General features: G+C 38.7%; 1 protein-coding gene across 1 annotated transcript in view; it reads right to left on the bottom strand.

Annotated features, from left to right (window-relative positions):
- Positions 1-26,652, bottom strand: part of FREM2 (FRAS1 related extracellular matrix 2) — a gene marked incomplete at its 5' end in the record, with an annotated part of 315,063 nt that overhangs the window by 49,998 nt on the left and 238,413 nt on the right. Inside the window, 9 exons of the mRNA XM_082244593.1 lie at positions 1,086-1,217; positions 3,110-3,413; positions 7,147-7,305; positions 10,502-10,632; positions 15,344-15,526; positions 15,610-15,774; positions 17,086-17,283; positions 18,067-18,276; positions 24,261-24,410. Coding sequence (XP_082100719.1) covers positions 1,086-1,217; positions 3,110-3,413; positions 7,147-7,305; positions 10,502-10,632; positions 15,344-15,526; positions 15,610-15,774; positions 17,086-17,283; positions 18,067-18,276; positions 24,261-24,410 — 1,632 coding nt within the window. The remainder of the gene's footprint in view (positions 1-1,085; positions 1,218-3,109; positions 3,414-7,146; positions 7,306-10,501; positions 10,633-15,343; positions 15,527-15,609; positions 15,775-17,085; positions 17,284-18,066; positions 18,277-24,260; positions 24,411-26,652) is intronic.

The following is a 26,652-nucleotide window of genomic DNA, read 5'->3' as shown; positions in this document are numbered from 1 at the left end:
TGTTTTATTCCTTTTATTTTTATTTTTTTATTTTATTTTATAAATCTATTATTTAATTTAATCATTTAATTTACTACTTCATTAATTAATAATTTATTATTAATTTTTATTCACTTTTACTGTTTTATTCCTAAGAATTACAGGCCTACAATATAAAACAACTGATTTCCATGCAAAACAATGTACTGCTTTGACATTAAAAAATACTGACATAATCAGACCGCCAGGGAGGTTAAGGTAAAAAACCTTTAGGCTTTAAACCCCTTTAATGTAATTTTGGAAGTAATTTTCAAGATGTTTAAATCTGCATCTTTCATTAAAATATTAGCTGGTGATCCTGCCATAAAGGATCCTGTGCACTTCCTGGTTTAGGGTGACAACACACTGGGGTTGGTTTAATAAGGACAAATAAACTGTGCACTTTGCAAGTGCAGTTGCACTCATTTTCCCCAGAGCTTACTTAATGTAGTGAAGATTAATTTTATTGATTATCCAATCAGGTGCAAGGAAAATAAAAAAACAGCATTTTTGCTTGCGCATGATTGGATGATGAAAATTAGCAGAGCTTCACCACATTCACTAAGCTCTGGGGAAAATGAATACAATTGCACTTGGAAAATGCCCAGCCTATTTGTCTTTAGTAAATCAACTCCTTTATCCCTCAGCGGTGCCCTGCATTGTCAGGCTTCTGCTAAACAGTACAAGCAGCCATTCCAACACTGGTATGGTTCACTGTTTTCTTCATCAAGAAACCCACCCTGAGAAACGCCATGCAGACATTGCTGGAGTGCATGCAGATAGCTGCAAAAAGGCTGCAAGAGATGGAGCACTGAGATTCAACAAATAACGAACAGTTATTAGGATAACGAAATTCTTGTGAAAACAAGAATTTTATATTAAAAAGAATGTCAATCGCTTTTGACGCAGAGTGTTGTAGCAAGCTAATTATCATTCAGTTATGGTTTACATGTGCTTTGAAAACCCTGACAAAGGATTTAACTGTATGGAGACACTTAAATGAATTATATTTCTTCCATTTTTCTATATTAAACAACTGTTACACTGAAAAATTATGTATGGCTTACCATCAATGTGAGGCAGAGTAATGGTGATTTTTATTAGATTTGGATGGTCAGGGTCATCTGGTCCTGTATATCGCATTTTAGCAGAGAATGGTTCTGCTCCGACTACCCCGGGCACTCTAGGCTGGCAAAGACCTGTGTGGGGAGAAACAACATTAAGAGATCATTCGACAATACCCAATTGAAACCTAAACTTTCCATAGACCCAATCACTGTCTAATGGATGCTGCCTCAACCTATGCAACATCTCCAAAATACACCCCTTCCTAACCAATGACAACACAAAGCTTCTAATTCACTCCCTGGTTATCTCGCACCTCAACTTCCTCCTCATTTGGTTACCTTTACATAGGATATTCCCTCTGCTGCTGCCAGACTCAACCACCTTACCACCCGCTCATTGTCTGCTACCCCTCTCTGCCCATCCCTCCACTGGCTTCCACTCACCCAACAAATTCAATTCATAATACTAACAACAAATTACAAAGCCATCCTTAACTCTGCCCCAAGCTACATCACTAACCTAGTCTCAAACTACCAACCAAACTGTTCTCTTTGTTCCTTCCAAGACCTCCTGCTCTCTATCTCTCTTGTCACCATCTCCCATGCTCACCTCCAGGACTTTTCAGAAGCCTCTCCCTTCCTACGGATCTCCCTACCAAATCTGTCTATCTCCTACTCTGTTTACATTTAGACAATACCTTAAAACCCTTCTCTTCAGAGAAGCCTATCCTGCCTCCATCTAACAACTGTACTATATTTCTTCCATCAGCTCATCTCCCACAGCTATTACCTTTTGCATCACTTGGCCCACCTTTTTAGATTGTAAGCTCTAGAGAGCAGGGCCCTCTTCTGTATTGAATTGTATAGTAACTGTACTCTCTGCCCACATGTTGTAAAGCGCTGCACAAACTGTTGCCGCTATATGAATCCTGTATAATAATATTATTATTGGACCCCGTACTGCAGTCAATTGGGTGAAAACTCCAAGCATGCTATATACATAGGTGCATAAACATCCACAATATTATTGGATTAATTAGTATGTCTGTGTATTCAGCATACATAAATGATATCCTACTTTAAAAATTATTCCATAGATCTAAACAATCGAAATAATTTTAACCTCCCAAGAATGATCTTTTGAGATCTGATTAGGCCCAGAGATATTGCAGTCATTGCCCCAGTCCAGGGCTGCTAATAGGGGGTACTACTAGGCCTCATGTAGGGGGCCCGGGCACACATTGGGGTCCGGAAAGCAGGGGGATCTGTGCAGCGGGATGGAAGGACAATTACAGAACAATGCACTGTGTCTGTGTCTCTCCCTCCAGCAGCTGAAAGTTGGTTTCTCTCCCTCTCACTGGTTTCAGCTGCTGGAAGGAGAGACACAGACACAGTGCATCATTCTGTAATTATCCTCCCATCCCACCACACTGATTCCCCTTCCTGGGCTGCCCACATCTCATTCCCCCCTGTGTGCCCTATCCCCTCCCCCCCCCCCAGCACTGCCGGCTTCCCTCTCCCGCTGGCTGCTGTGGGTGCACAGGGGGATGGAGAGCGGGGGAAGTGGCAAATAAATATATAATTTACTGGCCCCCTTCCTTTTCTGAATTGGACACAGTGAGTGGTTGTACCGATTGCTCCTGGATCCATTCATTAATGGGCATAGTTAGCTATGTATACTATGTTTCAGTTCATGAATAAACAGGAGCCTCTGTCTTCTGTTCATTCATCTTTGGTGCAACTGAGGCTACAGAGAAAAGATATGAAGCATCTGTGTCCTCAATTCCTCTTTCTCAAAGGTCAAACGTCAAAAAATAAACACAGATCGTTTTTAGAAAATGTAAAAAATGACTTTTAAAATTCGAATTTTTGTATTTCAGGTAGGGGGCCCTGTCAGGTAGGCTGTACGGGCCTCCGTGATTTCTAACTCCAGCTCTGCCCCAGTCTTCCCCTTCCAGAAACAATCATCTTGCTAGTCTCTGTAAAAAATAAAAAAATAAAAACAGTATTGCAGTATAGCTCACCATCATCTGTGCTTATTGTCACAATGGGGCTCTGAAGTTCCAGACCTTCATGTCCATCTGAGTTAACTGCACGCGCTGCGCACTGCACCCGAGAACCAGCTTGGAAATAAATAGAATCCAGAGTGATCATTTTTGAGGATGTGAAGAATGTGTCGAAGTCCACCTCTCTCATAGGACTCGTCACTCCATCCAGACCCTTGGGGGCACTGACCAGCCAGCGGTAACGGGTCAGCGTGTCATTAATATTTTCACTGGTGCATATAGAGCCCGTTTTATCATAGTCTGAATATTTAGGATTACAAGCCTGTAAGAAATAGAATATGTTCAAAGACACAAAAGAAAATAGTGCACCAAAACAGCACCTTGGTTCCTACATATGGCTAACTTGTGTAGCCTTCACGATAAAGAGGTCACTTTCAGTAGGAAGAAAGAGATCTTATAAAAAATGTGTGTTTTATTTCAATGTTTTGAGTTTACTGAGTTTTATTCTCTGAAGCAGATGTAAATTGTGAGGATAATGTTAATATTATTATACTCCTAGTTGCTAATTCTATTCTTTCTTTTAAAAAGAGGTCACATGACCGCTTTCTTTCAGTTTCTTACTGCAGTTTTTGGACGGGCATAAACAGTGCCTGGAACATTTCTAATGACATGTCATCCCTGGCATAAGAAAGAACAGCGCTCTACCATCTTACCCAATGCTATTGATAGGGGACACCAATGAAGAGCCTTGGCCTTCACAAGTCATTACAAATTCAAAGCTCCACAGCAAGAAAATCTTGCACTCCAGCATATATCCTCAAGTATGTTTTACAGCAATAGACAGCTAAAATTCAGTATGACAGGACCGCTAATGCATTTTAGCCATTAAGGCCTTACTCATAGCCACCTATTGCAATAAAACATACTTGACAATACCTACTGCAGTGCCAGTTTTTTTTTTTTTTTTTTTGTGGGAAATGTCATTAGTGCCTGGAGCTGTCACCTGTTATTGCTGGTGACAGCTCTCTACTGTACAGCTGAAGAGCAGCAGGGCTGTTATTGAAGCTGTGGCTGTAGGAGTAACCTTCTTCTTTCACAGTGGTGACAATACTAAGCCACTAGGAGAGGGAAACAAATAGTTGGAGAAGTGGGATTGCTGTTGGGAGTTGGATCATCCCTGGGATTAAATAGCACTTTGCTAATTGGCTCTTGATGACTTCTGAACATGAATTGCAAAGGCAAGCCCTGTATATACTTGTTCCTCCTGGGGTTAAGGGACGTGTGTAGGCAGATTTCTTACCCAAAATAACAGATAGTAATATATTGGTCTGCTCCTGCTCATACTGTGCATTTGCTATCAGTTTTGTCCATATTGTGCACCAACATTTTCCAACATGACAGAAAATGCCTAAGTGTTCAAACAGAAGCCCCTCAATTGCTCATGTTTGTTATTGTCTGCTTGCTACAATCAATGCTCAGATCTTAGGCCCCTTTCACACTTATGCGACCCGATTTTACGGTGCGATTTTGACGCGACTTTGCCGCGATTTTGACGCGATTTTGAAAGCAATGGCTATGGCTATGGCTCAAAAACGCAATCAAATCGTGGCAAAGTAGTGCAGGAACTACTTTGAAGTCGGTGTGACTTCAAAACGCACTGATATGCATGGGGCTCATTGAAAATAATGGAAAATGACTTGTCACGCGATTTTGCGGTCCAAAATCGTGGGACAAGTCGCACTAGTGTGAAAGGGGCCTTACTCATAACTACCACATGCAGTGAAGGTTTAGGAAGGTTCTCCAAATCCAGTTCATGTGACAGGATTCTCTTGATACTTTATAAATATTACCCAAGGACTGATTGTCAGATTATAAAAATAAAAAAGGAAAAAAACAAAGAAATATCAGACTGTGCAGGCCAGAGAGAGAGAGGAGCGTACAAAATTGATAAAATAAAAGTTTTATTTGTATCAAGTTCAAAAGAAAATGGATTGAATAGATGCTAAGCATCTATATATCTAAAAACCCCCTCCTTAGAATATTAGCATGCGGCATTATAACCAATTGTTGAGCACTATGAGTATTGGGTCTTCCAATGTTGACGCGTTTCGCCATTTGCATTATCAGGGTTGTAAAGACCACATAGTACTCATCTATGGGGAGAGACAACAACATTTACAATCATATACAGGTAACAATATTTTTATTTTATTTCATGCAGATCATATACTAAGACTGATGTCAGACACAGACTCAACCCAACTCCGATGACAAATACACATGCACATACTCTCCCTGGGTGAGTGTAGGGACCACAAGAAGAGACCTCAGATAGGGGACAACCATCCTATAATATTATAGAGTAATTATCTATTTGTTATGTAATTTAACATATGGATATGTAGTCCTATTGACAAAAAAAGGGGCACTTACTTTATAGCAACTCTCACATATGGCCATCCATTTAATCAGATTCCAAGGCAATGCGATTATTTTGTGGATTTTATCCAAACAGAAAGAGAAGCTCCTCTGTTACAGGTAAGTGTAGGCTCCTAGAACTATTACCCAAAGAGGACCCTGGAATTGTATAACGATAGGATAGGATAGGTTGTCCGACAACCAAGCTCAACAATCTTAATGGAGTAGGTAGGATATAAAGATAGACTCACGGTATGCTATTCTAATGGACTTTAGAGAAATGGCCTTACACAATTACCTATTCCATTTTGTAGTCTGCACATAGCTGAGCCTGGATGCAGTGACCCTATGTAAAAAATTTAATGGTGGATATCGACACTGACGTACCCTCTAGGGCGCATGGTGATGAGACGACTCAGCTTTTTGCTCTGAAGTTTGTGGGGCTTCATTTCAGCATGTTGGTGTATACAGACAGAATCTTAAAATGTAATTTTTGATGCTTTGAGCACATGACATATTTCATGGTGCTAAATGAATTGTATATAAATCCTTCTGTTATATAATTCCAGGGTCCTCTCTGGGTAATAGTTCTAGGAGCCTACACTTACCTGTAACAGAGGAGCTTCTCTTTCTATTTGGATAAATTCCACAAAATAATCGCATTGCCTTGGAATCTGATTAAATGGATGGCCATATATCTGATTAAATGGATGGCCATATATCTGATTAAATGGATTGGCCATATGTGAGAGTTGCTATATAGTAAGTGCCCCTTTTTGTCAATAGGTTTACATATTCATATGTTAAATTACATAACAAAGAGATAATTACTCTATAATATTATAGGATGGTTGTCCCCTATCTGAGGTCTCTTCTTTGATCCCGGTGCCCACCCAGGGAGAGTATTTGCATGTGTTTTTGTCATCGGAGATGGGTCCAGTCTGTGTCTGACATCGGTCTAAGTATATGATCTACATGAGATAAAATAAGAATATTATTACCTGTATAGGATTGTAAATGTTGTTGTCTCTCCCCATAGATGAGTACTATGTGGTCTTTACAGCCCTAAAGAAGCAATTGGTGAAACGCGTCGGTATTGGAAGGTCCAATACTCATAGTGCTCAACAATTGGTTACAATCCCCCATGCTATTATTTTATGTTTTTTTTTAGCTATATAGATGTTTTAGCACCTATTCAATCAACTTTCTTTTAAACATGATACAAATAAAACATTTATATTTTATCAATATTGTACGCTCCTGTCTCTGGCCTGCACAGTCCAATATTTCTTTGTTTTTTTTTTCCTTTTTACTTGTATATACTACAGATGATGGCCATACATGTCACAGTTATCCTTTAAATCCGATTATAAAAATGGCATAACCTCTAACTAAAACTTGTTTAGAAAGATTTCATCTAGTTGGAGTGGCCTATCTCAATACAGGACAAAAGCAGGTCAGGATCAGCACTCAAATTTGCTAGAATCTTACAGTGTAAGTGTAAGAAGTGTTTCTTACAAACAACTCCCAACTTTTATCTTGTTTAATGCAGGAATGCAAAATTATTATCTGCTTTAATGGATAAAATGCACCATTTGTTGTTTCAGACTCCTGTAAATGTCCTACATAATACTTACTGTAATGCAGGCAACGGGGTACCCAGCCACAGGGTTGGGGTTGTCTTTGGCTCTAGAGGTTTCATCATATATAAAAAGAGAAACAACCTGAGGAACTGAGGGGAACGTCACGTCTGCCATGCTGTTCATTTCCTCGATGTACACAATGGCTTTAGCCATCTAAAAATGTTAAATATCACACAACATTCAGATAAGGAAGGCACTCACAGACATTATTTGACTTTATATAAGATAAAAACAATTGCTTAGCTTGCACAGCGTGAATGGTCTACAAATTATCATAATATACCTTAAAGTCTATGTCTAACTATGTATTTGTTCTGGATAGGGTTGGAAATGGATAGAATAGTAAAGAAGCATGCTTACTTATATTAAATATACATAAATATATATAATTTTCTCTGTGTGAAGATGACTCTAGGCCCTGAAAGTTAAAGATCAAAGATCACCCGAAGTCAGACAGCTGCTGCTCCACCAACTGCTTGAGCACATGATGATAACACACGCTGTGTCCTTGATGTTCATAAAAGTATCACATTACTTAGCGCTGTAGTTAAAATGGGATGTAAACCACCACAGGGCCCAGTTTCTGATGGCGTTGTGGTTATTTAGGAGCTGGAAGACAACGTGTGTTATCAGCAGGAGTTCAGGCAGTGAACAGGGCAGTAACTGTCAGATCTCATCCAACCACTCATCCATGACTCTTCAGTCATCATATATAGAAAGTAAATAGAAGTATTTAAAACATGCAAAGTTAAAATATTGAAAGAATAAATGCTCAGATTCTTGCAAAAACCCAAGAGTGACCTTTTTTCTCTAAAGCACAACCTCAATCTAAAGAAAAGTCAACTGGCAACTCTTGCTTTTCACAAATGCCTGCCTATATGTGTGTCAGCCATGTTCAAATGAAATAAAAAAAAAAAAATGAAACTGTTTGGGGAATGGACTGAAGCAGCAATGAAAATTATATTAAAAGGTGCTTTACTCTACTGCACCAATCCCCAGTGATTTGTACTCTGCTTCAGAAATCAATACTAGTAAAAGGAAAGGCAGTTAAAAGCCATAGTTGAAGAATCTATGAAATCTGCCATGTTTTACTCATATTAGGCTTATACATATATTCTCTATTTATGACTTTTAAATTATAATTTATTTATATAAATATTTATGTGTTATGCTCATCATTTCTGTTATAAAGCATAATACAGAAAAATAAATGTTAATATTGATTCTGTATGGCCCATGCCCCTGCTGAATGACTTAAACAGCTGTCATACGAAAGATTATTCCATCAATTGTTGGAATATTCGCTGCTTATCTTAAAAGTTGAACTTACTCACTTTTTCTCTTAATCATTGCTTGTTCTCCACCCCTTTAGCAATTTGTTCATTTTTTTTTTTTTTTTTTTGTGCGGTGTAGGGGATACTTTTTTCAGCAGTGCAACCAGAACTTTAAACTTTCTGGCTCACGCCCAGGCCAGAATGATGTCCCCCACCCAAAGCCTCTTGAGATGATACATGCCATGGATCCCAGGCAGCTTTGGGTCTGTTTTTAACCCACTGTCCATGCACAGTGCAGTATCATCGAGCTGCTAAGAATCAGAAGAGACAGCCTAACTCCTAATGATGTCACTAAGATGGCATACTCTTTTTAAAATTGAAAACATCTTGGACTATTTTATCCGATTTTAATCTGGCACTCCTATCCATTTATTTCTACGGTTTGAACGACCCTTGGGTCAGAGCTATTGAGCTTGTTTAAAGTTTTCCTTCATCTGACTACTCATGCACGCCTAAAAGTTCCCAGCGCCTCCTTGAGTATGTTGTTTTGGAGACCTGGCAGTGTGGCAGCTTTAGTCCAGTGGATGAGTTCAGGACAGTGCTGGATTTGCTGTGCGGGTGAGAATGTTATTTTAGTTCACACCAGCAGAGCAGGCATGAAGGTTGTTAATAAAATTAGCAGAAAGTAAGTGGTTAAAGTGAGCGCTAGTAAAAAATAATGCATAGCTCCCATCTGTCCCTGATTTTGAGGGACTGTCCCTGATTTGGAACATTGTCCCTCTTTCCTCCTCATTTGTCCCTCATTTTGGTCTTGTCTATATAGTTGTATGTAAAATGCATTTTTTATCTTTCCAAAAAGTGTTTCTCAGTGCTAAATCTTTCATCCAGTTTCTAAATTGCTGCATTTGTAAATGTCAAAAGCCAATATAAAGGAAAAGTAGTGGTAAAAAAAAAAAAAAATGTGGATTTACCTAACCATTTTTTTGTATAATTCTCCTTTAAGGATGCGTGGCAGGGGGTGTGTCCTATGCCTATATGCTTTTACTAATAGGTGTCCCTCGTTCCCATTTCAAAAAGTTGGGAGGTATGAATAATGTGTGTAGCAGCTAACACAAAAGTAGATGTGAATATGCAACCTGCAATAAACAACGTAAAATAAAATTAAGTGCAGCGCTAATAATGACATCAGTGTTTAAACAAGTGATAATCCAGACTGTGAAAATCTTCCTCATAAGGTGATCAAAATATATTAGTTTGTGAACATGAAGTCCAAACATTGAATCCAAATGTATAATTAGCAGTCCAAAAGCAGCTCCATATATCGCTGTGTTTAGAAAAGATTCCTCAAGTGATAGACACAGAGTGCCAGAATACTCACCAGACACAAGCAAGCCGTGAAATGCAAAAAGTGAAGCACCTCATGTGTTACCAAAAGATATCTTCAATGTGCTCTCTCTCCACCATTCTGTGCACTCACCAGATGATGGAATAAATAAGCTCTGTATCGCTGTTCACCAACGATTAGACGCTGGTGGACAGCGATACATAGCTTATTCATTCCATCATCTGGTGAGTGCACAGAATGGAGGATGGAGAGCAAATTGAAGATATCTTTTGGTAACACATGAGGTGCTTCACTTTTTGCATTTCACGGCTGGCTTTTGGCTTGTGTCTGGTGAGTGTTCGGGCACTCTCTGTCTATACCTGGAGGAACCTTTTCTGAACACAACGATTTATGTAGCTGCTTTTGGACTGCTAATTATAAATTTGGATTAATTGTTTGGACTTTGTGTTCACAAACTAATATATTTTGCTCACTTTATGGGGAAGATTTTCACTGTTTGGGCTGTCACTTGTTTAAACACTGCTGTCATTATTAGCGTGCCACTTAATTTGATTTGACATTGTTAATAAAATTAACCGAGGGGGATTGAAGTTCCTCTTTAATGATTTTTCAATATGAAACATTTAAAAATACATGTGATATGTGTGGTAGTTTCTAATTACTAACTGTTTACATAAACACAGACTGAGCAACAGCAAAGAAAAGACATCTATTAATAGGGAGCAAATACCTGAATTTCCGCAACCATGTTTTCATCTGGTTTCAAATGTACAGTAAAGGCTTCCCTCATCTCTCTAACACCATCATATAGCACTTCAATCTCCACAATGTGCTGGGTTTCACCCTCCTTAAATTCAATTTCTAAAAAAGTAAAAAATAAAAAAATCAATGTAACAAGACCTCCTCCTAAAAGTGTTAATTTTTTTTTTTTGGTTAGACGGGAATAGAGGTCAAATGAGGTCATATTTTTAACATTTCCTGCCCCATTACTCCCCACCCCATGTAACATCATTTAACAATTCCAACCAAAACCTTTTTTGTTTTAGGTAATATTAAGAAACATTGAGATCCTCCATAAGGTTGTTGTTGCTGCTTGGGTGCCCATTAGGTACATTTCCTCCTACTTTCTCCCTAATGGTCAACAGGTCTCCTCTCCCAAAAGGTCAACACTTGGGTGTTTAGAGAGCAGCGCCCGATGTTCAAAAAAAATGTCCCACTTGATGATCTTTATAGTTTATTGAAGATAAAAGCATATAAGTAGAGCCAACAACAATTGCTGTCTCTGCTCCACATCGGCATACTACAGAGCCGCTGATTAAATGTACTTAACACCCTCAGAGTCTTCTGATTCTCCAAGAAATAGAGCCCTGAAGAAGGGAGAGGCAATTATCTTCAATAAACTATGAAATTTATCAAGGGAAAACAGCAGCGTTCCAAAAAGTGCAACAATATATAACATTCAGTTGTCCATACAAAGTGAAAACGTGTCCAAGTCCAAAATAAAACTTAATCTTAATAATGCAATACAAAAAATCAAAAACAGTCCAAAACTGCAAAACAATTGACCCATTGACCCATCCTCCGAATGACAAAATGCATCAAGGAGTGGCCTATCAGTGATGACATCACGCATGCCTGATCGCTTACCAGCGGTAGTGTTTGAAGCCGACAGCCTGCTCTTCACAAAATAAATGCCTTTTATGTTTTGTATGAAGGTAACTGTAGCCATATTTAAAAAAAAATACTGCTTTTTATATCATGATGGGCTTCACTATGGGAGTTTTCTTTTTGTATTATTGTGAGTCTCCCCTATACAATCTGTGATTCATAAGACGGCTACCCTCCTGGATAAACTTGCCGCTGCCTGTTTGACTATTATAATTTATGGTCCTTGGCATCTGGTAAGAAGCTTGGGTGTGAGGGTCCCGTCCTGCTGGTGACGGATCCCTTTACTTTCACTCTGCACGGATCATTCCTTCATTGGATTGTTTTGCACTTATGGACTGTTTTTGATTTTTTGTGATGCATTATTAAGATTGAGTTTTATATAGCACATAGATACTTTTTCACTTTTTATGTTTAACTGAATGTTATATATTGTTGCACTATTTGGAGCGCTGCTTTTTTTCCTTTATAATTTACTAACTGGTATCACAGTTTGCTAAGGGGCTGCTATTTTTCCCTTTTCACACCGAGCACGGATTATACATTATTTTACTTTTTATGAAAATCATCAAATGAGACTTTTTTTGGACATTGGTTGCTCCTCTCTAATCAAGTGTTCTCTGTGGTAATGCCCCCCATTGTCGTTATCAGAACCATAGCAGCCCTAGACCCCAACGGAGTCTATCACCTAACACCTACAAGTGGAATACAACCCACTAGTAGCAATTCCTTCTATACTCTCCACACAGTAATCTGCCACTAGGCAGACTCCAGTGGCACCAGTCCAGCACTGTCTTCCACTCAAATGTGATACCCACAACAAAAAGTCAGAGAAATTCCCCCAAAGTGAAGATAAAACCCACAGGTGATCCCATTGAGAGATATACTATTACAGAGACAGTGGTTAACGATGGGCTTTGCCCTTACTTTCTGTCTTGCTGAAAGCATTATCAGGACAGGAAGTCAGATCAAATGTCCACAAAAGTGACACAGAAAGCAGTAAAAGCCTGACAATAATTGCAATTATTGTCCATTCTATCAAAAAAAAAAAAAAGTTGGATGCCCACCATAAGGTATATTTTGTGTGAGGGCTCCTTTTAATGTAACATTTATAAATATTGCACCTATTCATGATATAATAAAAAAAGAGTAATTTTTTATAAGTTAACATTATTTTCAAATAACTATTAGGATTCATAATAATTATGAATAAAGAGAAACCTATTCCTTAATGTGGTTTAGTTGTTTTGTAAAATTCTTTCAAGCTTTTTAGTGGGAGTTGTTTAAACACAATAAGGATCCTAAACCTCTATCACTAGGATTATGTGTAAATATTGGGATTTCCTACAAAGAAATCGGGTCTTCAAGAATGACTTCACAAGGTCAGAAGGCTTTGTTTGGACAAGCTCCTACACAATAGGATATTTAATTTCTGACTTACGTCAGGTCTTCGACCATGGTCAAAAAGAAAAATGCTTAATCTAGCTTGCTGTTTTTCTTCTAAATGCTGACACTTTAATGTTTTAAAATAAATTCCATTCATTTGTTATATTTAGAAATACAAAAGTATTTTTTTTTCCTTTCGCCTAGTTTTTAGGAACTGCTTTAAAACAAACTACAAAAGCACTTTGATATTGAATTATTTACATTTTTTAATTGATGCTAAGTTATTTAAATGTATTCCCTCTTAAAACTTTGCTGGATCAGCAATATTACTTAGTTGCTATAAATATAAAGAAATTAAAAAGTATCAACAATCAGTATGACGTAATTGCTATTGCAATATTTTGAAGGGTTAAAGGCCATTAAACTAATTAATAAAAAAATACAAAATAATATTTAAAACACACTAAATTTAGAAGTAATAATGAATGTGAGTTAGAGACCTTAGATTGTAAGCTCCTTGAGGGCAGGGACTGATGTGAATGTATAATACTTATGTAAACTGATGGCACAATATAAGTATCTGAAACAATAAATATTATTGATAAGTAATATATTGCCCAGCTCAGTTCATTCTGATCATTACTGGGTTCAAATAGAAAGAATGTTCCCCCTGGGGGTGGGACTTTAACGGCAATCACACTTCCACGAAAAGTAAAATTAAATCATTTATTGGGTAACAACAACAAAAAAAAAAAAATAGATCAGGAAAAGATCTAATAATATACAATTTTACAATATGTACAAGGTTACAGTGTGTGGGTGTAAAACCATAATGGAATGAAAGTAATACATGTACTGTGTTCCAGATAACTACCCTCATTTTGGAAACACACACTTCGCAATTGGAGCCTTCTTCCTAACACTCCCCGGTAACCATCCGGCATACCCCACAAGGTATACCTCATCACATTCTACTATATACTCTAACTATGAACAATGGCTGCATATCATGCTAATATTAATACATATACTTCTAATCCCCCTACATATGCCAGCAGAGACGCCACTGTGGCCTCCTTGTCTGGCATCCTCGCTGAAGCCCCTTGAGAGGAGGATACCATCTGGCAGTACCCCTTGGTGCACCGACAACATCCTTCACAGCAGATCCTTCTATATTCTTCTTGATTTTATCTGTTGAGACTCTCTTGTCGCACCTCAAATATTCAATCGGTATGCACTTTATGATTACTTATGTTTGTATTGACTGACTATTATGTTATATCCTACTAAGGAGTATTATCTACATACATTACAATCTATGTAACTAACATAATACCATTTACTACGTTGTTTAGGAAATCAATATTCTCCATTTCCAGACCCCTGAAGAAAGGCTTATCCGCCTGAAATGCGTCAAGTTGGAGGATTTCCTCAATTCAGCATATACCTCACAGTATATGTATTACTTTCATTCCATTATGGTTTTACACCCACACACTATAACCTTGTACATATTGTAAAATTGTATATTATTATATCTTTTCCTGATCTATTTTTATTTTGTTGTTACCCAATAAATCATTTAATTTTACTTTTCGTGGAAGTGTGATTGCCATTAAAGTCCCACCCCCAGGGGGAACATTCTTTCTATTTGTTATGGTTCTCAGGGATGTTGGCAAACCACTTCCAGATTTTCTCTTAACTGGGGACACAATATTATTACTGGGTTTCAGAGCTTGTCTATGCAGTGCATGCAGAACGTGGCTAGTGGGATGGGCCAGCAGGATGCTGTATAAAGCTTCCGGAAAACATTACAGTACCTTGCCTCAGTAACTCCTCTCAAGAGCCCTTAGCCTTGATGTCAAAGTATCTTTTTTAGTGAATATGATCAAAAACAGACTGCATTTGCAGGCAGACTGCCCAAATTAATGCCCACATGTGATGCTGAGTCTCCAAAGACAGGACTGAAATGAAAAGGGGCAGCCCACACACCATTCGACCTGGGAACTTTCTCCAGCTAGAAGATGCTGGAAGTCCTCCAGCCAGGAAATGAGCCAGGCTCTGTCTGACTTTCTGGAGCTTATACTGCACACTGTGAGTGTACACGGAAATCAGAGTAAGCAATTTCAATTGAGGGAAGGAGGGAAGGAGCCTGCACAACTGTGCAAGACCGAAGGTAAGGCTGGAGTTTAACTTTTAGATACCAAGGCAACTTCTGTGCAATAATAAATGTAATCATTGTCTAGTGAACATATAACTGGATTAAATAGTGTCTTTTTAAATATCTTCTTGGAATTCAGCTTTAAATTAAAAGAAAAAACTTTGAAATACGTCACCAAACAGGTCAGAATTGTTCCTTAGGTTTCTGTTCTGCATTCCTGAACTATCTGTGTATTGTTACCATACCACATGCATTCACTTGTTGTATCATGAGATCAATAAGCTCATCCTGGACAAATACCAACATGTTGCTATGTGGGTGAGGAATTGATCAGCAGTCTATAAACAGAATGGAGTGTACCTTCTGACACGGGGTTGTAATCTTCTCCAGAGGTAGCAGAGCCATCCTTTGTGTGAACACGCACAATGGAGACCTTTGAAGTGTCTCCTAGACGAACAACTGGAATTTTTACAACTACGATTTGTCCGGGTTCCTTTGGCTCACTCACACTAAACTTGGTGTCTCCAAACTTTATGATTGCCTCTGAAAAATAAAACATTCATGAGTTAACCTAGCTATTATCTGCATTCTCGAAGTACCATTTTATGAGTGTCTTATGGTCTTACTGTCTGCGTCATCTTTAATCTTGATCAAAGTTTCATTGAGTTCACCAATGGATGCTCCAAAGGGGGAATCACTTTTTGGAGTGCCAAGGACTAGTCGCAGCTCTTCCTCCTCCTCGTGAATTGAATCGTCCACAAGCACAACAGTGCAAGGCCGTTCTGTTTCTCCTATAGACATGTAAAATTGTATACAATTTTAGCACAAGTAGCATGGTGTGTGTTTTCTAACTAAATATCTGTTTATAATACTAAAGATAAAATACCTTTTGCTAGTCATACAAAAAGCAATTTCAACCACTCTGACCTAGCTTTCACCCAAAAGTTTTTTAAGCCTAGGTGGCCCATAGCAAAGTCAGCATGAATCAATAACTTGATCGTAACTCTATGTAAGGACATATACGATTTTTATATGCTGCAATGTTTAATTAAACCTCTTCTTTGAATGTCATTATAGACTGACAAATGCACAAAAATGTAATGCACAGTTGTTGACACTAATTAACATACCCTTAGCATAAGCCATCGTAGGGACCATTATAGAGGAATTGTAATCTACAGATTGTTGGCAGTAAGGGGTTAAATAACCAATTACCAAACCAAACAGATCAAGTAATTATTTCATGGAAACTATAGGCGATAGGCTGGATTTTCAGATTTAAAATAGGTTAATAGAGGTAAAAAAAAAAACTGCTGTATGTTCCCACGGCAATTTTATAAATCGATCATCTAATTTGGGCCTAAAGGGTGTCAAGTCAAGCACAGCATGCTTTAATTTTTATTTATTTTTTTTAGATAAAAACTGTTTGCATCTGCATTTGAGAAATGTTTGAGCTGCATTCCCATAACCTTTTAGAGAAATAGAAAGCACTATAGGACATACAAAAACACATATAGCAGAAGCATCTAAACTAAACTAAATTACTTTTGGGTGGGTGCATACTTCCTATTAGGTGGATAATGATCCTAAGATATAAGGGGCATTACTATGTTATCTTATTTTGGACTTTAGACTATGGTTATACTATTATATGTATGCTAGGTGTTATAGGGTTTGATTTACTTAAAGGCAAATACACTGTTCACTTTAAAAGGGAAGTTGCACTTTAGAAGGGAATGTTCCCTGGAGCGGTAGGTAATGAGATGAAGGTCTTCTAACTTCTCTAATCATTTTTTTTTATTTTGCTTGCACATGGTATAAAGTGAAAATCCCCCACATTCACTAAACTCTAGGAAAAAGTCCCTTGTAAAGTGCAAATTTAGTTACAAAATGAACAGCCTAATTCTCCTTGGTAAATAAGTCCCATAGTTTATAACATCTATGACTTTGGCACTATGTAGAAATTAAGGAATCAAATATTTGTATACAGTATATCATAGTTGATAAAGAATAATCATTTTACCTCCTTTAAAGGTATGCTTTCATGTTAAAAGATCTAAATAAAGCCCCTTATCCTCCCTGTTTACCAATATACACAATACCTGGAAGGAAGGTGATGATTGAGCTATCTGTGTTTGGTCGCTCTTCAAAGTCCATCATCACTTGAGCAGATCCTTGTCGGGTGTAACAACGTACTGTAGACTTATAACTGACATCCCCACTTCTGTAGACCAGAGCTGTGATCTTCCCATCCTTTTCCTTGCCCATGTACATTGGTTCTTTGAACTGCACTTTTGGCACTTTGAAGAAGAAACATTGTTTACCTTATGTAAATCTCATATAAAAGCCTGTAATATTGTTGATTATGGTACATATACTATAGCCATATATTTGTGGAAACCTGATAATCACATGAGCTTCTTGAACATATCATTTCAAACCATGAGCATTAATATGGAGCCCCCCAAACCCATTTGTGGCTATTCTAGGAAGGCCTTCCACAAAATGTTGGAGTGTTTGTGTGGATTTGTACCCATTCGAACAAATCAACAATTGTAAGATCAGGTACTGATGTTGGAAAAAAAGTCTTTGCTCAAAATCAGTGTTCCCAAGCAAACTTGCTGAACCATGTGCTTACTGACCTGACTTTGTGAATAGAGCCAAAGGTATTCTGGAACATAAAAAGTGACTTCCTCAAATTTTTGCCACAAGGTTGGCAGCACACAACTGTCTAAAACTCCTTTGTATGCTGTAGCATTAACAGCAGCCCACACTGGAGACAGCAAACTCAATCAATTGGAGGGCAGTCAACAAGCTTTTGGCCATATAGCATATATTCCATGTTACTGAGCTATCCTCATCTATGATGCCACATAAAATGTACTACGATTAGGGCTAAAGTAGTTGCTTTGGCAAAACAAACAAATTTCTTCATGTATATTTAACTAATTCAGGATTTTCAGTTTGTTTTTAAGAGACAGCTTGTGCTTAGATAATTATACAAGGCTAAAAATGTGTAAAGTTCTACCTGGGTAAAAAATATTGATAATTTACATACATATAACATAAACAGAATCACTTACAGTCAGAGACTGTGTCATTGATGAACACTGTAGCTTTGCTGGGCTCTCCAAGGACAGCATTCATTGGCATACGCAGCACAAGCTCAAACTTCTCGATCCCCTCCAGTACTGGTTGTCCCAAGTCATCCAGAATGACCACACGGAATGTCTGCATGTTCACACCCGGTGCAAAATCCAGATTCCGACTGATACCTACATAGTCAATGCCAGCTAAAAAGAAAAACAACAAAAAAAGGTCACCAGAGTAGATTGGACAACTGTGTGAAAGTGATTAAAAATAATAAATATAAATTAACAGAAAAAATGACATGTTGACCAAAAGTGGACAGGAAATAAAAACTAAAGTTTTTCTATAACATAGTGAACATCTGGAAATTGTAATTACGCCTAAGCAGTAACTATACAAATGTACCTTTGCATTGAATTTCTTCAGAAAAATATCAGTGCACTTCCTGGTATGTGAGGGTGCCTAGTCTTGTGCACACAGTTCCAAAGCTGTATATCTGCAGTAAAATCGAATGCACTGCTGCCTGTGACCGCTCATTATCAGAGGAGCAGCTCAGACAAGAGGAAGCAAAGCCCTGCCCATCTACATGGATGGTTTGGATGCAGGTCGCCCACAGGCAGGGTCGAAACTAGCGGGGGGGCACATGTCCCACGTGCCAAATTAAGGGGCTCCAATGTCTGCAGTGCTGACACTAGCTGGGATTTGCTTGGATTGGGCTGGACTGACCCGGGTGAGCCACTGAGCTGCATTTAAGGAGAGCTGAGCTCACACACCAGCAGCTGTACTGTGAGCCCGCCCTGCCGCAGATCTCAGGGGAGTCAGGATCTGGGCTACAGGGATTCTGTCTACTACCTTGCTGCCTTAAAGACAGGGAAGGGCAGCATTTGCTAGAGCCAATCGGCTGTAGTTTCCTCCTGCAGCCGCAAAGGCAGATTCAGCAACTGCAGGCGGAAAATACAGCAGATGCCGATCGGTTCTAGTAAATGCCGCCCTCACCGCTCCTCTACTCCTCTCTTTGTGCTGCCTAGGTTCCCCATGTCCTTTTACTCCCCCCTCCTCTATGTGCTGCCAGCTCCCCCCTCTCATCTCCCTGCCTGCTGCTAAAATATGTCAGGATGGAGAGCGGGGGAAGGGGCTGGTAAATATGTAATTTACCGGCCCATTCCTTTTCTGAATGAACAGTGTGAGCAATTGGTACTGATCACTCACTCTGTTCACGAATAATTGAAGCATACTAAACTTTGTTTACTATTGTTCAATTTGTGAACGAACATAAACTGCTTAGCACAAAGCACTTTTTATTTCTTTATTGTCCAGTGTGCAGCTTAGGCTGCAGGGAAAGGAATTGAATAATCTGTGTCCTCAGTTCCTTTGCTCTGTCTCCAAGAGAAACATCAGGGGTCTGTTTAGAGCCCTGGTATTTCATCAAAGCCCCACAACGGGCTCCTACAAAATTGTAAAAAAAAAAAAATAGATCAAAATTGTAAAAAAATAAATAAAAAAATACATTGTCAAAAATAAAAACATAAATAAAAATAAAAAACTATTGACACCATCAAATGCCCCACTGACCTTAACCTACTAACACCGTCCACTGCCCTCCTGACACCAATCTCTCCTCTACTGACAGTGTCTTCTGCCCTACTGACATTGTCCACACATCATCCACTGCTCTACTGACACTGGCCACACACTGTCCACTGCCCTACTGACACTGACCAGATACCTTCCACTACTCTACTGACTGACACTGTCAACTTTTAAGGTAGGCCAAGCTCATATTTATATAATGACATTTTTTTTAGAAGTCTTAGTATATTTTATGGATACAAGAATGCTTTTGTTTATATATCCATGCTCCTTTAAGCCCCTCCAACTGTTAATGCAAATTTCCACACCCACTGTTCACTGTTTCGCGCAATGCGCTCTACATTGCTGCTCTCCTTGGGGCACCCAAAGCTGTCCCAGATCTTTTTATAATCCTATAGTGTATACTACAAAAAAATATATAAAATTGGCTTGAAGAAAAGGTGGCAACCCCAGTCGCCATGCCAGAAGAAAGCAGCAGTGCTTTACGTGGAGATTTCAAGCCTCACCCCAAGGCGTATTTGGAGGGGCGCAGCTGGGAAGGAAAGACAGACAAAGACCCGCTTTTTGGCTCACTTCTTCTTTCCTGGAGGTGCCCCTCCTAATCCCCTACAGAAGTGAGCCTTGAAATCACTATCACCAAAACTTTGAAATGACCAATTGACATATATATATATATATTCTTATTACCATTCCTACCATTCCATGGCTTATCTATGTATTTTTTTATGTATATATTACACTTTCCTTTCTGGGCAGGGGGCTGGGAGTGTGTTAATGGAGAACTTCTCTCTGGGGGGGGGGGGGGGGGCGCCGAAATGGGTCTTTGCCCCAGGTGAAAGAATGTCTAGCTTCGTCTGGTGGTCTAGCTTCTACTGGTGACTGGAACTTTGTTCTCTGTTTACTTTTTCTGGGCAGAGCTTCCAAGGTTCAGGGCTTCTTTAAAGCCAAGCACACCCAAAACAGATAATGAATCTACCACTGATTCTGAAATCTGAAGGCAAGACTGAATCTCCAGATTCATGGGTATGTTCTCATACCCAGTAACATAAGTAAGAAGGGAGCATATAGCAATGGTTTTCTATTCTGTTATTTTGAGCATGCATCAGTTTATTTTTCATGCAGATCCTGGTTTGCTTCAGCTCCTTCACATTTGTCAATTTGTATGCAACATTGCAAGGGATTCAATGTTCAGTTCCCGAGTAAAGCATTTCTAACTGTTGCTTCCAGAAGTGTAGAATAAAATAACATACAGTGAATCCAGCTAAAGAGAATATGGCACCACTACAGTACCCATGGCTGGTAGTGGAGAAGGACACTAAGGCTATATTCACACTAACCTCCTGCTTCTGGTTAAAAAAAATACAGGAGAAATTATCTGGGAAGTATAAACCAACTTTCTGCTTCCCAAATCAAGTTCTCCTGTGTTTAAATGTGCTTTGTGTTTACGTGTGTTTAGAATTTCAAAGAATCGAATATGCCCCGGAACCCACAGAATTCTATTTTTTTTAGACGGACCAACCACAGGTTGCCGGAAAGAAATTTGCTTGATTCCCCATTAATACAGACATAGGGGAATCCCCTTATATTCTCCCAGCGGGGGAAGTCGTCCCTGTTGGGAGAACACAGTGATTCTTGCATTATTTTTGATATAATCACATGTAAAATCTGGCAGGCTGGTTATATCCAAGTTGATAGATCGATCCACTTGGGTACATTCAGCCTGCCCATGCATGGTTCGAGATTCGATCCATCCATGGCAAGCTTAAATGCAGGTAAGAGCATAGTGTGAATTATACTATTAGATTATTACATGCATTTAAAAATGTTCTATAAACACATATTAATGCATTATAAACTAGTGTAAATGAGGCCTAAAACACTTAATTAAATAGTTAATCCACTTAAAGGATATGTTATTTTTAGTAACATATTACATGTTACACTCATTATATTCAGGGTGCAACATGTTATTAAAGTACCTGACCGCAGCTACCCCCCCCCCCCCCCCGGGATCCCCCCGGGATCCCCCCGGGATCCCACATTGTGACACTGTCACCATTCAAAAATGCCCACAAGTATCGTCCGCCATAGCGGCAGATGGCTTGTAGTTCTCAATGAACTGCGAGGACTCTGGTGAATGCTCTCGTAGTTCAATGATTCTTCCTGCAGTTTAGTAACTGTTTGCCTGTATGAGGTACGAGCAGACAGCTGACTGAAAGCCTGCAGGATCCTGGCATTGCACCTGCAAACTGCTGATCACTGGTTCAATGTTTTACAGGCTGCAGTGTGAAAAAATAAATGCACATTCTTTTTTACAAAAGGTGAACCTAGCCTTTAAATAGACAGCTGCATTTTTTTTTATTTCATAAAGGCTTTATTGATACTTCACAGCAATACAGATCAGCAGTGAGACATATAAAAAGAGGTGGTAAAAAAAGTTCAGAAGGACCGACCAGCCTTTGAGAAAGTGAAGTGCATAAGTATTGGAACAAATAAAACAGCAGTAATAAATATAGAAACACATAGGTTAACAAACAGAAAATTTACCAGGACATCAGGGGGTCACCCGGGTACACATGAAAGGGTAGAGACCAAGAGAGGAATGCAGTCTCCTACAGTCAAAGAGAGAGCACAGAAGACTCTCCCAGGGGTCCCGAAGTGGTTATTTTGGTCGGTATGTTGCCTTAGAGAGACGGGGTATTTGTGTTGTCAGCACATTCTCCTTGGTTGGCTATAGTAGGATTGAGTATGTCCCCATCATTAGGAAATGTGTAACGGTTGGGCACAGTGTTAGGGAAAGGTACCTAGGTAACTTTGCTAAGTCCTGTATCACTAAGAAAAAGTCAGAAGGTATAAAGAAGAATGGAGGAATGAGGGGGAGAAAAAAAAAGTGTGCGGGGGAGGGGGTAGAGGAGTGTGCACCCATCGCTCCCTCTCTGTCTCTCGACTCACACCTTAGCCTCCCAAGCATGTAATATAGTAGGAAAGCAGTGTGAGGGCCATAGGTCAGGTCCTATAATTGGTATGCCTTTATACAGCTAATTCTCTCCCCCAAGGTCCACTACTTATTCAGAGGGTTCAGTGGGTTTTGGCCATCAAGAGGGACTGATATATTGGAGTCGTGCATTTTTAAATAAAGGCATGTAATGATGTGCGAAGACCAGGAACTCATAATTACTAATTCGATTTCATTTTACTGTAACTAAATCTTTGAAATATGAAATCTGACTGATTGTCATGTATTGCTGCCTTTGTTCTCTTCTTGTAAAGATTCCCTTGTAAGCTACAGTACAGTTACAACAACAGCAAAGTGGCTTCGTGCTTTGCATACAATGGAATCTTCACAAAGCCATACTAATGTTCAAACTTGTATACACAATACTTGGTCAGGACATTTGGAAATCACCAGAAGAGGCTCTTTTGAAGTTGAAGCCCCCTGATTGCACTAACACGCAATTTCATCTTTTGACATTTATATTTACCGTGGCGAAGCAAACTCTGGTGAAAACATATGTTAATACCTCTAAAAATTAAAAAGACACAATGTGAACATTTTATTCTGTATACAATGGATGGTCTATTAGCTTATGCAAGCATAAAGAAAAGGGATGAATTGTAATAAATAGTATTTACAAAGCAGAAATTTAATTCCTTCCTAACAAAATCAAATTGAAAAAAAAAAGTGAAGTTAAATCTATATATATATTAATAATATATATATATAAATCTATATTTGTTTAACCTCCCTGGTGGTATGATTCTTTTGGATTTTAGGTGCTGAAAGCGGTACCATTATTTTGCATGTAATTCTTAAGAATGAGCAGCCCAAACCACCTGTATACATTTATTATATATATTATATTATTATATTATAAATGTATACAGTTGGTTTGGGCTGCTCATTCACAAGAATTACGTAGATATATATATATACGTATATATACGTATATATATATATATATATATATATATATATATATATATATATATACGTATATATACACACACGTATATATATTCACATACAAAAGTACAGTAAAACTGCAGGAAAGGGCACTGGGGGGCAAACTAGTGTGATTTTTTATTTTATTTTGAATGGTATCAGTGTGTTTGGTGTGTTTTTACATTTGAATTTGCCGCTGGTTCCACCCCCCTGCGAACGTCACGTCGCAGGAGACGGAAGCTGGGACACGGAGACGATCGGGAGGAGGATACGTCGCGGGACACCGCCAAGACACATCGCTGGATCCCGGTGACAAGGTAAGTAACCTCTTTTACAGGATCCAGCGATGCTTCTGGCGGTACCCCGAGTGTGGCTCGGGGTTACCGCTTTTGGCTCTGAAATGTAACCCCGAGCCACACTCGGGAATACCGCTAGGAAGGTTAAGCTTTCTATAAATCCATAAGACATTTCACAAATTAGTAGATACTTTTCGTATATTGAAAAGATAGATAGATAGATAGATAGATAGATAGATAGATAGATAGATAGATAGATAGATAGATAGATAGATAGATAGATAGATAGATAGATAGATAGATAGATAGATAGATAGATAGATAGATAAACAAGGAAATATAACTCTATGATGCTCACCAACTGCTGACACTGGTTCTGTCTTCTGTGAGCGCACGGTGACTGTGGCGGTTTTTGATAGGTCCGTACCTGTCCTCCAAACCCGCACTTCAATGTATCCCGCACTCTCATCCACGTACAACTCCACATCACCAAAGTAGAAAGCAGGTTCTAAAAAAAAAAAAAAAAGTAGAATTTGATTAAATAAACAAACAAAACAATTTATAATTGCCACTGTATTCATTTTTGCATTGCTAAATAAATGGAAATAAAAGAGTCAGAAAAATATATTCTACTAAAGTAAACAGTAAATTGATTGCTCTTCCTTGGGATGTTTGCACATCTGTAACTCTTCCACTATCTCCAAGCATATAATGCTTCATTCCTACTACAAGCGTTGGGTTGCATTGTTCAAGGCATTAAAAATGCTGAAAAAAATAATGAGAAAATACATTGCTTTTGGCTTTGTCAGTTTTCCAAAAAATATGCTGCTTTGAGGTGCACTGACAAAAAAAAAAAATCTGACATTTATTTATGGCAGGTAAACCTATAAACATCATCAAATGCTATATACTGTATATATATATATATATATATATATATATATACAGTACAACAATCTAAATCTCTCTCTCTGCACATTTTGTCATGTTACAACCAAAAACATACATTTATTTTATTGGGATTTTATGTGACTGACCAACACAAAGTGGCACTTAATTGTGAAGTAGAAGGAAAATGATAAATGGTTTTCAAAGTGCATTTGTATTCAGCCCCCCTGACAAAATGTGAAAAATTTCAAGGGGTATGAATACCTTTTCAAGGCACTGTGTATATATATTGTGTATAGATTCTATGCTACCTGGGGATAGAAACGAATGTGAATGATCTACAGACTTTGCTGCAGAAATTGTTTTAAGGTAAAACATAAGAAAAAAATATCAAATATCTGCTTGGAAAAGTATAGGGAGTGAACATCACTGTGCAGGTTTATTTTAATTTTTTTGTCTATGATTGCTTTTATGTTCCCATCATAATCCAAACTTTTGCCGAAGATGCCAAATGTCTGCATACAACTGATATGGTCAACCTCGTAGATTGGCAAGTCTATTGCAGATTAGGCCACCCACAGTTGAATATGTGATGTTGGGTGGCCTAATCTGCATATCTATGCCCGGTTTCACAGAAGGGTCATACAACAGTGTCCCGTTGCTGTGAGACCTCAGGTGTGATTGTTTATTTTATGGTACCCTAAATACCAGTTTTTAACTATTCTATTGCCAACTGCACTATTATAAAACATACCATTTTTGTCTTCATAAAAGACAATTTCTAGGACAATAGGCTGCATACATGCCAGTCAAGACACCCAAAACCAATTTGTAAGATGTGGACCCACTTCATCCGCCCTACTAGTTCATAATAGTAAAAGCAGATAGTTCCACACATACATGGTAATATTTAATTATGAATCTTGGCACTGATACATTTAAATGTCTAGAATGTTTAACCACTTTAGCCCCGAAGGATTTGGCTGCTCAAAGATCAGGCCCTATTTTGCGATTCGGCACTGCCTGACTTTAACGGACAATTGCGTGGTCGTGCGTGGTTTGTACCCAAATGAATTTGATGTCCTTTTTTTCCCCACAAACAGAGCTTTCTTTTGGTGGTATTTGATCACCTGTGCGATTTTTATTTTTTGTGCTATAAACAAAAAAAGAGCGTCAATTTTGAAAAAATATGAAATTCCCCCCCAAAAAATGTAAAAATCAAAATTTTTTAACATTTTAGGCCAATTTGTTTTCTGCTACATATTTTTGGTAAAAAAATTGCAATAAGCGTATTTCGATTGGTTCGCGCAAAAGTTATTGCGTTTACTAAGGGAAAGATTTATGTCATTTTTATTGTTTTTTTTTTTAACTAGTAATGGCGGTGATCTGCGATTTTTTTGCAGGACTGCGACATTGCGGCGGACAGATCGGACTCCTGACTGACATTTTTTACACTTTTGGGGGTACCAGTGACATTACTACAGTAATCAGTGCTAAAAATATGCACTATTACTGTAAAAATGACACTGGCAGGGAAGGGGTTAACTTTATTGGTGATCAAGGGGTTAAGTGTGTCCCTAAGGGCGTGATTCTAACTGTCAAGGGGCGTGGCTTTTGATGTAACCACAGAGACATACGATCCTACATAGCAAGGTCGTATGATCTCTGCCTTTACATCAGGGAGAATGACAGGCGGCTTTGTTTACATCAGCCGTCTGCCTTTCTCCCTCTCCAGCGGGAGATCGCGAGTGACCGACGGACATCAGAGCCGCCGGTCACTCGCGCGGGGATGGCCGTGAACGAGCGGGGGTGGGAGCGCTCCTCCGACGACGCGCGCTGGCCCCCTACAGGCTCCTGGGCGA

Source organism: Pelophylax lessonae (assembly GCF_965119305.1).
Source record: "Pelophylax lessonae genome assembly, chromosome: 2".
Taxonomy (NCBI): domain Eukaryota; kingdom Metazoa; phylum Chordata; class Amphibia; order Anura; family Ranidae; genus Pelophylax; species Pelophylax lessonae.
This window is presented reverse-complemented; position numbering and strand designations above follow the sequence as displayed.